The sequence below is a fragment of the Ascaphus truei genome, chromosome 2, assembly GCF_040206685.1.
Source record: "Ascaphus truei isolate aAscTru1 chromosome 2, aAscTru1.hap1, whole genome shotgun sequence".
NCBI classification, from domain to species: Eukaryota; Metazoa; Chordata; class Amphibia; order Anura; family Ascaphidae; genus Ascaphus; species Ascaphus truei.
Genome location: NC_134484.1, coordinates 446992274 through 447005705, shown reverse-complemented (window position 1 = coordinate 447005705; position 13432 = coordinate 446992274). Strand labels below are relative to the sequence as shown.

General features: G+C 40.1%; 1 protein-coding gene across 1 annotated transcript in view; it reads right to left on the bottom strand.

Annotated features, from left to right (window-relative positions):
* The window catches only part of XYLB (xylulokinase), a 195360-nt gene that overhangs the window by 154159 nt on the left and 27769 nt on the right, over window positions 1–13432 (bottom strand). The window contains exons 7-10 of the mRNA XM_075589153.1: window positions 11962–12027; window positions 11340–11412; window positions 7046–7164; window positions 6887–6968 (exon numbers count right to left, since the gene is read on the bottom strand). Coding sequence (XP_075445268.1) covers window positions 6887–6968; window positions 7046–7164; window positions 11340–11412; window positions 11962–12027 — 340 coding nt within the window. The remainder of the gene's footprint in view (window positions 1–6886; window positions 6969–7045; window positions 7165–11339; window positions 11413–11961; window positions 12028–13432) is intronic.

The window sequence follows — 13432 nt, the reverse complement described above, 5'->3', positions numbered from 1 at the left end:
CGTCAACGCGATGATGTCATACCCGACGTACGTTTCGCGCTACGGGACTGGCGCTTTCTCAAGGGAGGAGGTGCCAATTAGGTTAGAACCCGTTGGTTATATACCCAGTGGTGGGCGGTTCAATTAAAAAGTACTTATTCACTGATTAAAGTGAAGTACAGCCAAGGTGTGCTACACGCACAGTATTCATATAGTAATTGATTTCATAATGAATCGTGAGTAAGGTAAAGACAGGGGAGAGTGTATATCAGTTCCTCATAATTTATATGGTCACTGATCAAAACACTTAATGTTTAGGTGGATAGATCCTAGTTCTAGGTGACTGTAGACAGATGTTAGTTGTTAAATACAGAACAATGTATATGTGGATACACATGAGTGTGAATGAGGGTCACCAACACTTCAACCAATCTCCTCTAAATCTGATATATGGGAGAATTGGGAACCCAACATTATATAGTCACATAGGTATTGGAGTGTAGGAATGATCTAACCTGGGCTGTCCGCCCCTTAGGTCAAAACGGACATCTAGGATTATGCTATATACCTGGATCCCCCTTAGAAGACACCAATGATGAAATGCAATGTATACCAAGGATCATAGAAATGAAGTATAGATGTAACCCTCATTCAGACCCATTCGTCTCCCAAAAAGAAACCTTCTGGATACATAAATTACGTACACTTAAGCCAGGTGGTCTTAACATCGATATTGCTCTGATTTCTTTTTTTACATTGATGTTTATGTGTGCGTTTTTATACTAATTCCTTATGCGCATTATATTAACACATATATATTTACATTTTCTTTTTTACATTAATTTTTAATATATGCTATTTTTTAATGTATGCCATTTTTAATATGCATTCTTAATTATTGCTTGTGCTGATTTTCTTTTTTGTCTTCACTTAGGTTTTACCTAGATCTTTATTATTATCTATGTATGTTTATTTATATATATATTTTTTTATTATATACATTTTATGTACATTTATTATTATATACTATGTATGTCCATTTTACATTGGCTGCTTTCTGTATGTTTATACTCTTGCATTGTGGGCATGGCCTGTGCTATGATGCTGATGTACTCGCCTTTTCCCCTCCCCTTTTGGGGACTATTTAATGCTGAGAGATAGTCTGTATCCATACATCCCTGAAGAAGTCCGAATACCCGGATGAAACGCGTAGGGTTATTTGCAATTGCGCAGTGATTCGTGAGCTGTGTGGAGCCTCTTGCCGTTTTCTGTGAAACAGTTGTTCTCCCGCTGTAAAGACCTTAGCGCTGACGTTGACTCCGTAGCCTGCCACCTCCCTTACCATTGGAGGAGAGCCGAGGAAGTCCCGTGACGTCAGACGCTGTTCGGATGCGGATGAGACTGATCCTACCCAGAGGATTCGTGTGTAGCTGTATTTGCTGTATTATCGGTGTTGCTCCTAACCCTGAGTTGGTTACACTGCCTTTTATGATCGTGGAGCATGTGAGTGTACTGGAGCTCACTGCTAAAAGGATTTTTTGTTTATTAAACTTTATTGTACCATGATTTTTTCTCTTTTCTTTTAATACATGTTGATCTGATTCCTGTGAACTACCATTTACCCACGAGAGGAGTTCTTGCGCTCTGTGTACTCCTCCTGTTGCCTATTGAGGGATTGAGAAATTCCTCACACCAGCAGCATCTCCTCTTGGTGATATCATTTTTTGTGATTCATTTATTTGTGATATATTATTGGGTTTACGCTTACCTTTTCTTGCACCATTTCTGTTTATCATTGTCAGCTGCACCCGATTATATATTTATATATTTTATATATCTTTAGCACTTCACAATATTGTGTATTATTATTAATTTTTCACATTGTTTACCTTATATATTTTGGTTTCACTGTCACTAATTTTTATACACTTAATATGGCTGATGCACCTTGTAATGTTTTTTCCCAATGGAATCTTAGACATCTTAATCTCCATCATAATTTTGATTGTGATGATATATCTGATGTAAATGATCACATGGATACTCCCCTTGAGGAGGACCTGTCCCCTCATTTCGTTGAGTAAGAAAAACATTTATTTTCTGAAGCCAGAAAATTATGGGATATGGTAAGTTTAGAGAAATATTTAAAATGTAAACGCATCCCACGAGGCTTGCGCATTTCTAAGCAGCCTACTTGTTACTTAACTGATCAAGTTTTTTTGGATAAATGGAACACTATTATTGATACTTGTTCTTTTGAACTAATGGTACTCCTTGTCTCTACCCATAAAACATTTTTAGATACTTTGGATAAATCAATCAATGATCTTCAAACTAAACTAGAACCATTTATGGATAGTAATAGTTTTAAAGATAAAGATGATAAACTACAAAACAGGATTGATAAACTACACTCCACAGTTATCTCTGTAAAAGTGAAAAAATTCCAGAGAGATAAATTAGACTACGATAATGGTACTATTCATAATTCGTCTAAATCTAAAGGTGTAATTAAAGATTCTAAGGTTGTAGAGGTTGAAACTAAAGATGTAGAAATTCCACCTAGAGTGGCGGCGCACGGCTTTTTTTTTTAGTTTTCCCGCGCCGCGGGCGCTTTCAATGATAAGTGCCATTAGCGCTTATCTGCTGAATGCGGCCGCCACGCGGGAAACTCCGCTAGAAACGGAGATATCGCCCGGATAAATGCGGGCAAGTAGGAGGTTAAAGGCGGGCGCAGCAGTACCACACCCAAGACACGCTATTATGATAGATCTAAATCCCCTCGTTCATATAGGAAGAAATATGACAATAAAAATCATTACAGGGATAGAGAATCAGAAAATAAGCGTGGTAAGCAGATTTATCCAAACAAGGAATACCATAAAAAAGATAACACAAAAGAGATAGTTTCCTCTTCCTCTGCCTCTTTTTTGGAGAAAGGACAACAATCCAAGGAGAGGGAGGAGGAGCGTCTGTTCCCATGGAGGATGGCTCTGAAAGATTGGGAACACAAGAATCGGTTCATAACCCTGGAGGAGAAAAATCCTCAGACCCCACAGGGAAAGAGAACCAGAGAGGAAAGTATAGGAGGGGAACCAGAGGAGGAAGACATATTAAAGAAAAAAGCAAAGTAGTAGATACATCAGGAATTTTTAATATTAGTAACACTATTTTAACTGATCCAGATCTACAAATACTCTCTAGAGGTTAAAAATTTGCGCCATCTGCTAAACCAGATGCTTTTAAACTGTTCATTGACGCGAATAAATACTTGAGGAAGCTTACATTAAAAAGGCATTTTTTAAAAAGGCAATTTGATTTGCCCAAAATTGATGAAGGAATCGCACCTTCTGTTAAAGTTGTAACATCCGATTTTTGTCATACACAACTTAAAAACAAATCTACTTTTTTCCACAATTTGATAAGGGCAATTTTGTAGATACCTTCTATAACCTCATTATTAATGATTTTGAGGACTTAGCTAATCACTCAAAAAGTAAGAGTAATGTGACACCAAAAGAAATTTTAGCTCTTAACAAGTTGGCCAATGATAAAGGTTTGGTGATAAAAGCGGCGGATAAAGGAGGTGGTACAGTAGTCATGAGCAGGGACTACTATTTAGAAGAATCACTTAGAATCCTTGGTGATCGAAGTACATACACCATTTTACCCTCCAACCCCACCAAATCTTTTTTGACCGATTTAGACGTTCTGTTAAATAAAAGGTAAAAATATTGGGATTTTGAGTGATAATGAATTCACCTTTTTAAATTATACATTTCCTAAAATCCCTATTTTTTACTTTTTACCTAAAGTACACAAGGACAAACCTCCAGGTCGTCCAATTATCTCCGGGATTAACTCCCTTACCTCTAATTTGTCTCAGTATATAGATGTTTTTCTTAAGGATTTTGTAAAAACCTTACCTTCTTTTTTGAGAGACTCTACTGAGGTAATTAATAGTTTTGAAAATTTAGAGTGGAAGGAGAGTTACATCTGGTATACTGTTGACGTTACTTCGCTGTACACCATAATAGATCACTCTCAGGGATGCAGCGCTGTTAAAAGGATTTTAGAACAGTCTAATAAATTTGTACAGGACCAAATTGATTTTATTATAGAAGGTAAAGAGTTTATTTTAAATCATAATTATTTCTCTTTTGACAATAAATTTTATTTACAGACCAGGGGTACTGCCATGGGAACCAGCTTCGCGCCAAGTTATGCTAACTTATGCATGGGTGTGTGGGAGGAGGATTTTATCTTCCACACCAACCCATTTGGCGCAAACCTGGTGTCATGGAAACGATATATAGATGATATCGTTTTCATATGGGATGGTTCTAGCATGCTGATGGAAGATTTTATCATTTATCTTAATGAGAACAATATGAATCTTAAATTTACCCATCAATCTGACCACTCTAGTATTGAGTTTCTTGACCTTGCCCTTTACGTAGATAATATGAAGGTTCTAAGCAAAACACATTTTAAATCGGTTGATTGCAATACTTATATTAGTAGAAAGAGCTGTCACCATTCCAATTGGACCTCGAATGTCCCCTCAGGCCAATTCATGCGATTACGCAAGAACTGTACTGACATTGGGGTGTTTGAGGAGCAGTCTGCTATGTTGGAACAAAGATTTTTAGAGAAGGATTATATACTCACTGATCTAAGTACGGTAATAAAAAAAGTGAGAGAAAGCGATAGAAGTCTACTTTTAAAACCAATTCCTCGAGAAGAGATGAAGTCCAATTTTATTCCCTTCATCACCCAATTTAATAATGAACATTTTAAAATTAACCAAATTTTAAATAAACACTGGCATATTTTAAAGGGGGATCAATTCCTTAAATTTTTTTTACCTGATAGGGCACAGGTTGTCTATACCAAGGCACGTAACATTAAGGATAGAATCGCTCCTAGTATGCTCAGACCTCTGTCGATGGGAGACACATGGTTAGGCCAAACACCCAAGGGCTTTTTTAAGTGTACAAGCTGCAAGGCTTGCAAATTTTGCCAGACAAAAACTAATCACTTTACCTCCCATGTGACCAAAGAAGTACACAATATTGACGATTTTATTAATTGTAGAAGTACTTTTGTTGTTTACTTATTGCAATGCCCATGCGGCCTACAATAGGTGGGCCGCACAACCAGACCCCTCCTGGTGAGGGTCCTGGAATATATAAGGAACATTGTGAATGGTTTGGAGAATCACAGTGTTCCTTTACACTTTAAAAAGTTCCACGGCTCAAACCCGGAGGGTCTGAGTTATTTAGGCATAGATTTGGTCACTTTACATTGGGGAGAAGGCAATCGTATCCAGGAGATATCCCAAAAAGAAACCTTCTGGATACATAAATTATGTACACTTAAGCCAGGTGGTCTTAACATCGATATTGATCTGGTTTCTTTTTTTACATTGATGATTATGTGTGCGTTTTTATACTAATTCCTTATGCACATTATATTAACACATATATATTTACATTTTCCTTTTTACATTAATTTTTAATATATGCTATTTTTTAATGTATGCAATTTTTAATATGCATTCTTAATTATTGCTTGTGCTGATTTTCTTTTTTGTCTTCACTTAGGTTTTACCTTGATCTTTATTATTATCTATGTATGTTTATTTATATATATATATATTTTTTTTTATTATATACATTTCCCTTTTTACATTAATTTTTAATATATGCTATTTTTTAATGTATGCAATTTTTAATATGCATTCTTAATTATTGCTTGTGTTGATTTTCTTTTTTGTCTTCACTTAGGTTTTACCTTGATCTTTATTATTATCTATGTATGTTTATTTATATATATATATATTTTTATTATATACATTTTATGTACATTTTATTATTATATACTATGTATGTCCATTTTACAGTGGCTGCTTTCTGTATGTTTATACTCTTGCATTGTGGGCATGGCCTGTGCTATGATGCTGATGTACTCGCCTTTTCCCCTCCCCTTTTGGGGACTATTTAATGCTGAGAGATAGTCTGTATCCATACACCCCTGAAGAAGTCCGAATACCCGGATGAAACGCGTAGGGTTATTTGCAATTGAGCAGTGATTCGTGAGCTGTGTGGAGCCTATTGCCGTTTTCTGTGAAACAGCTGTTCTCCCGCTGTAAAGATCATCGCGCTGCCGCTGACGCTGACTCCGTAGCCTGCCACCTCCCTTACCATTGGAGGAGAGCCGAGGAAGTCCCGTGACGTCAGACGCTGTTTGGATGCGGATGAGACTGTTCCTACCCAGAGGATTCGTGTGTAGCTGTATTTGCTGTATTATCGGCGTCGCTCCTAACCCTGAGTTGGTTACACTGCCTTTTATGATCGTGGAGCATGTGAGTGTACTGGAGCTCACTGCTCTAAGGATTTTTTGTTTATTAAACTTTATTGTACCATGATTTTTTCTCTTTTCGTTTAATACATGTTGATCTGATTCCTGTGGACTACCATTTACCCACGAGAGGAGTTCTTGCGCTCTGTGTACTCCTCCTGTTGACCTAACTAATGCAACGTTAAGTCCCTCCATTAACCTTAACACACTTTAGTGGATGTGCTCTTATCGTAACGTCTCATTTGCATGTCATTACTAAGAGCTGTTGCAATGCAATGGCTTTTAAGGGAGAAAATATGATTTAATGTTACATTATTGGCCTTTAATGTAAGATAACAGAGCTTTTGTGGATCTGGGCCTGCAGTAAGGTGATGTTTGCTTGTTCAAGGGCATCTATACCCTGCAGTAATTGTGTTATGCCGTATTAAAATTAAAAATTACTATAATTAATAATGAATGGAACGGAATTTCACTGACCAAACAAAATTTCACACACTATCTCAATTATTAGCAGAAAAATACACGGTATGCTTTATATCCTCACCTGGATTGTCCCCTGTGAATGCAACAACTTTACAGCCAGGACTAAACCCAAAGCGATGGACATAATACGTAGATACAGGCCCCTGGGGAAGATATGACACATAGTAAGAGCAGTACTGGTTAAACTGTAGGATTAGACCTGTATTTTCCAATGACGCACCAGTATTGAGCTTGAGGGAACAACAGAGCCAAGTTTCTCCTTTAGGCCGGGTGCACACGCATCTAGACATTTCCCAGACCACATTTTCTCATAAATGTGTAGTAAATTCATTCCAGAACCTGCAAATCAAGAACAACAAACAGAGACAAGTAAATATTGCATTTAAAGAAGACTGCCTATTTAAATCCATGTATTTATATCAGTGTATCCATATACACTGGCGACACACTTTATTTGAGCTCGGCTAGTCCCACGAATTCGGGTATACCCGGGTGTATTGAGGTTTGTGACTGTTTTCTGCCCGAGTGCATTGAGGTATTTTCCAGCAAGGGATTGAAGCATTTTATTCCCGCTGGCTGCAATACTGCACAGTATATATATATATACTGCATTACAATTCATGAATTTATGCCATCTGGTAGACACGCGAAGCATTGCAGCCTATTAAATCCTAATCATTATCATTTAACAGATCAGCCACCCGTCAGCCAGGCATGAACCCAGGCTGGGAAGGCAAACGCAACGGGGCTTGTCAGAGGTGAGGAGCGGCGCATTCCAGGTATCTGCCAGGTACATACCGGGTATTTGCTCGAATAAAGTGTGTCGGTGCAGTACAGTAAGTGTTCTATTACTTTATGGTCTGTTGCTGTTTTGCTCTTCTTGCACTGCACTTTGGTCTATACTATTTATTAGCCATTGAATATACTGTCTCTCATATGTTGTGTGTACAGTATTCTGTCGACAGACTAACAGTCCATATGTGGACTTTTTAGGGTTTTTTTTATCTGCTTCGTTTATGTGTATTTTGGATTGATTAAAGTTGTTTATTTTTTTATTTTTTTATACACTTGTAGCCCCCTGTAAGCAGCACAGGCTATACCTATCTTCCTTCTACTGTGGTAAGTCCTGTTAAGATCAGTAATCATCATGGGTTTTCCCCCTTCATAGCCCTGTCCTGAGTGGTAGATGCAGGCCTGGACTCTGCTCCAGGCGTGAGCAAGAGGGGAGGTTCTGCTGACATCACGAGAGGCGGGGCTAGCTCTATATTTAGCAGCCAACTCCTGTGTGTAGAGTTAGTGATACCGAGAGTCTGGAACTGCCGGTTAGTTATACCGAGAGTCTGGAGTTGCCGGTTAGTTATGCCAAGAGTATGCAGTTCAGTAAGTATGCCGTGAGTCGAAGAATCCTGCGGATCGGTCCGAGGAGTTGGAGGAGACCGCGGTCTCCCCGGCGCAGAGTGCATGAGCAGAGAGAGAGGAGTGGAGAGATTCAGCTTCCTTTAAGTAGAGCTGATAGAAGTATAGACTTGGTGGACCAATGCCCTCACCCCACTGCCAGGGGTGATGGGAGAATCCAAGACCCACCGCGAGGATAACCTCGGGGGTGGGCCACGGGGTATTGAAGCCCTAATCCAGACCATCCTGTCGAAGGAGAGGAGGAATTATCTGTGTGGGAGGAGACCGGAGTAATAAGTACCGCTTGGCTGTTGTTGTTGCGGCTACTGGACACCACTACCGTGGAGAGTTGCTGATCTGCTAATAAAAGAGACTATCCTTTGTTACCAAAGACTGTGTCTATTGGAAGCTATTACCCTGGGACCCAAGGGGTTCTTCTATACAGGTCCTGTCCCATATTCCTGGGAGTATAGAAGATGGAGGCGCTGCACCACTAAGAGATCATGGAGGCTACCACCCCAGAAGCCCGGGCCTGGCTCCCCCACAACATCGCAGGAAGCTCAGGCCCTCCTTTTCCTCACAGGTATGCACCACACCGCATGTAATCTGCCCTCATGCACCCTAGATACCACCGTAGAGTCTGGGGGAAGGGGGAAATCAGGGTTACACACTCTTTGAGTGCCCGGATTGTGGCAGTTTCTGGTGCACCCGATGCAGGGTTCACCCCCGAAATGCACAAAGTAAACGCTTTTTCTGTAAAATAAACCACAAATTCAAATGCCAATTTAACTTAAGAGTGACCCCTGTTGAGTGCATCGCTGTTTCCAAATTTCTATTAAAGTCACTTTATCTCCATGGGCTACAGGCACCAAAATTAGTTTGCGAGCTCTGTGTGGCAGGGACACCAGCTGCAAAATTGTGTACACTGTTTGGGCGATATAAGAAGAGTAAATATATATATATATATTCATGATGTTACCCAAAAGGTCGATTCATTATAGGTGAATTCCTTTTCCGTCAGTGATATTTATTTTAGTCAGTATTCGGAGACAGTTGCAAACGTACTGTAACGTGCAAGGGTAACAATGCGCTATGAACTGTTAATAACCACTTTAGGTTTACCTGATATTGGGGCAGAAAAGATTATAAAACGTTAAAGGTCTAAAACTGGCATTTGCAGTATTACCTGACCAAAGGTGATTTAATCATAGGCCAGTGTTCTAATTCAGTAATCTGCACTTCAAATAATTACATGAGGTCAGGTCTTGAGATGTCTTTTCTTTGAACAGTGATTGCTGTGGTCAGTAGATAATAAGAATACGTTTTAGAGTATGCACTCACGACCTCTTAGAAATGTAAATGCTGCACCAGATGTAAATGCTGCACCCGCTGCAGGAAGCTTCCTGTGAAGTTTCCCATATGTAGTATTGGTAAGTAGAGTAAGGCATCGGGCAATCAAAGTTGCAATGAAAATTGGGAAGGTTTATTCAGTTACATTGTGATAGAGCTCGTCCATCCTCTCACTTAACCCCGCCGATGGTCCCGGCTGGGACCGAAAACGTGTTGGATGGACAACATGTATGTGAGGATTGGGCCCCGTCAAGCTCCCGTCGCCTGATTGGTTCTAGCTTCTCTCCTGCCTGCAGGAGTAATCCTGCATCTGATTCGTCGACCCTGCTATTTAGGCTCAGCCTCTTCCACCTGGAAGTTGGCGGAGCATAAACTTCTTGTGATGTCGTGATGGTCGCAAGCACTCTGCTTGTCTTGCATTGTTCTGCTATTGACTCTGCTGACTTCTCCTAGTGACCCCAATGATCCGCAGCTCTCCAACCTTGACCCGGCTACACGACATCGAACCTGCATACCGGACGCGTTCTCGCGGCTCCAGGTCAGTGTTAACAAATCCCCACCTCGGCCTTGCAGTTCCGTCCTGTTTGTGGCGAGCTCCCGTTACAATGTATCACCAAGTAACTCTAAATCTTCTAAATTTTCTTTGCAACTTTGAGCGCCGGTTGCCTTACTCTACTTGTCAAAAGAGAATGCCTATCACCTTTTACTGTATAACCTAGTGTAACACCCTTTCCCTATCCCTATGGGAAATAGCGGTAATTACGGTACTGGTGCTACCTCTTTGAATTATACAAGGCCTGAACCTCCGCTCATGGGGAGCCTGGGGTGACGGTGTGTTCTCTCTCTCTCTGGTGCAGCGCCTGCACTAATGAGGATCCTGGATAGAGGGATGGCTCCTCATAGGAACATGTATACATTTATGGTATACCCCAATAATACAACAACCCCAAACTTTACCCACAGTCACAATACATAATAATAACAATAGAAATGCCCAGGGGTAGCATGCCCCAATGATACCTAGGGTGCTTGGGCACCCATACCCTGGTGTTCAGCAAACAACACTTCCCAATGTGTGGATGAGGGTAGCGCTAGCCTCACCCTTGAGTTGGTGCACAGGTACCTTCCTGGTTGTAGCCTAACTAGGGAGTACTCCAGAAAAGGTGCGGCCAGCGACGGAGTCCCACAGAGTGAGGTCTACAACAGCAGCCCCTCACGCCTCACACCCGGATACTGCACGAGGCTGCTGCTGAAAAACTCCTCTGCTGCTTGGATCCTTCACTGCTGTGATCCCTTACTACAGGGAGATCCCTAATGATATGACCGGCCCTGCACACTTCACTACAGTGAGGGGACTGTCTGGGGACTAGGGTGTATGTCTTAGGTCTAGTCCAGGAGCTTGCCTGCTCCCCGGACACTACCTCACTTCTGTAGGCTCCAGATCAACTGTCAACTCTCAACTGTCCTCAGAAAGTGGAGGAAATCCTGCTTAGCCAGGACATCCTCTCTCTCTCTATCCGGTTTCGGTGTACCAACATGGCCACCACACCATATGTATAGGAGTCCCATAGCCCGATCTGAATGTACCAAGATGGCCGCCGCAACTGCACTGTTTCTCACAGCCACGGAGATGATCTCCCCCAAGAAGGGGGAATCCCTGCTACACTAGAAAACCTGGGATAATATGACTACTCCTAATATCGATCCTTTGAAGAAAGTGTACACAATAAGTGAAACAACTAGAGACAGAAAAATAAAGAACTCCTTACCATCGCTGTAATCAATAGGTGCATAATCGCCGAGAAAAAGTGATGCCGCAAAACTGCTCACTAAAGAAATCCTCTGTAAAAGATGTCAACAGAGTGGATTACTGAGAGAACTACAGTAGTTATTATAAAAGCAAATGACATGATATTAATATCAATAAAAATAATTGAATAGATCATATTAACATAATTTTTTTTAATTAACACATCTTTGTCCATTATCATATTATTATTATATGGTTTTTTTTTCCCATTTAGAAATTTGCACGTACAGATACAGCAGATGTTCTTGCTCCAGTTAACGTGTTAATTAAGGGAGGGGGGAGAACGGAAAAATACACCATGCGTTAAGCAGACAACGCACACGCTGCCATTGTTTTCAAGGCGATGCGATAACACATTTATTAAATACCACACTAGCGTTAATGCATCACATCGGGTTAATCGGGCAAGAACATCTGCTACATGAAAATGTCATTAACTTCAAATTAGTCATTGGAATCAATCCTCTGTTGCCATGTAAACTTTGTAATGCCGGTCCCAACTCTGTAATGTCCTACTGGCTGCAGGCTTGTAATGTGTATGGCAGTGCTGCTTAAAATCATCAGCAATGTAATAAACGAACCTCAGTTTGTGTGTAGACCTCTGGCTTCTGCTTATAAACCTTTGCGATCTGGTTTCCTGTAAAACGCTGGAAAATAAATGGAAATGCTCCTTACTCTAAATCCTAAAACTAGTACTTCAGTCTCTTTGATAAGTTCATCAGGTTGTGCTTAGTTACAGTCTAATTATATAATACAAGCACAGACACATGGTATGATCATTATAGCATTAAAGCAGCAGTCCCATATATGCATTTGTTAGCTAATTGAAAACGGAGGATCCTTTGAAGCTGAGCCGCGTTATTTGTAGCTCTGGGGACCTCCCGCCATAACATTTGGGGGACCCCAACCCCCATAACTTAACATTGACATTACTGTAACTTTATAAAACAACTTTATGAAACACTACTCATTTTGATAAAATCATTTCTTTTTGTGCTTCTCATGTTGTATATTATAGTGTGTTTTACTTACATACAGACTGTACAACAGGGTCTGTATCAATGGTGTATGCTTGTTACCAACCTTTTTTAGTAGCATTGAATAGCTCGTTCTGTAGATATAATCCACTCATTGTGGTCTTCACAATTGCTTAAGGGCCTGGGTATGATGTCTATGAAATAAACTGGGTTTTATTGATCAGTTACTACAGTAAATTGGTAAATTCCAATCTTGATCATTATCTCTTTTCATTTTCACGTAGCGTTTAAAGCAACCGTTCCAGTTCCCGAGATACTTACAATTTTTGGTGCCCGTGTTTAAAGCTCCAATTGGGAAATAAAAATGACTGCCAATAGGAACATGCAATATCATTGGTTGAGACTTCCTATTGGTTGACACCATCGGCCATGTTGGATTTCCCATAAAGGAACGCCAGCAACGAAAACCTTAACTACCTTGGGAACCGGGACTGGTGCTTACATCCCCATGTGAAAATGGAGAGGTGATCATCATCAGGATTGGCCTTAACCAATGTACCAACTGGTCAATAAAACAAGGCTTATTTAGTAGACATAAAAGCCAATTCTCAAGCAATTGTGAAAACCTTTAGTCATGTGGAATCTATTTACAGACTGCGCTTCTCAAAAAGGTTATTAAAATAAAAAACCATTGATAAAGACCCTGTTTTATAGTCTGTATATAAAAAAAACACACCATCAAAAGTCAATATGAGAGCACATAAAATACTGATTTGGACCAAATGAGTAGTATTTAATAAAGCTGTTTTATAAAGTTTAAGTCATGTCAAAGGCTCTTATTCGTAGTGATATAAAACCAGATACATATTTCCTTGTGTTGTGGGAAAGCAAATAATCACAGTCGGTGTCTCTTTCCCACTTGGCACAATAACATTGCATGTTTGTACCATGGTGCACGGTGAATAGCTATATTTATAACTCACCACTAGGTGGTGAACTATGATGTGCTAAGCTTATAACAGGGATAACCAAACATTATCACAGATTCTTGGACAGTAAGTAAGAGAACGTGAGC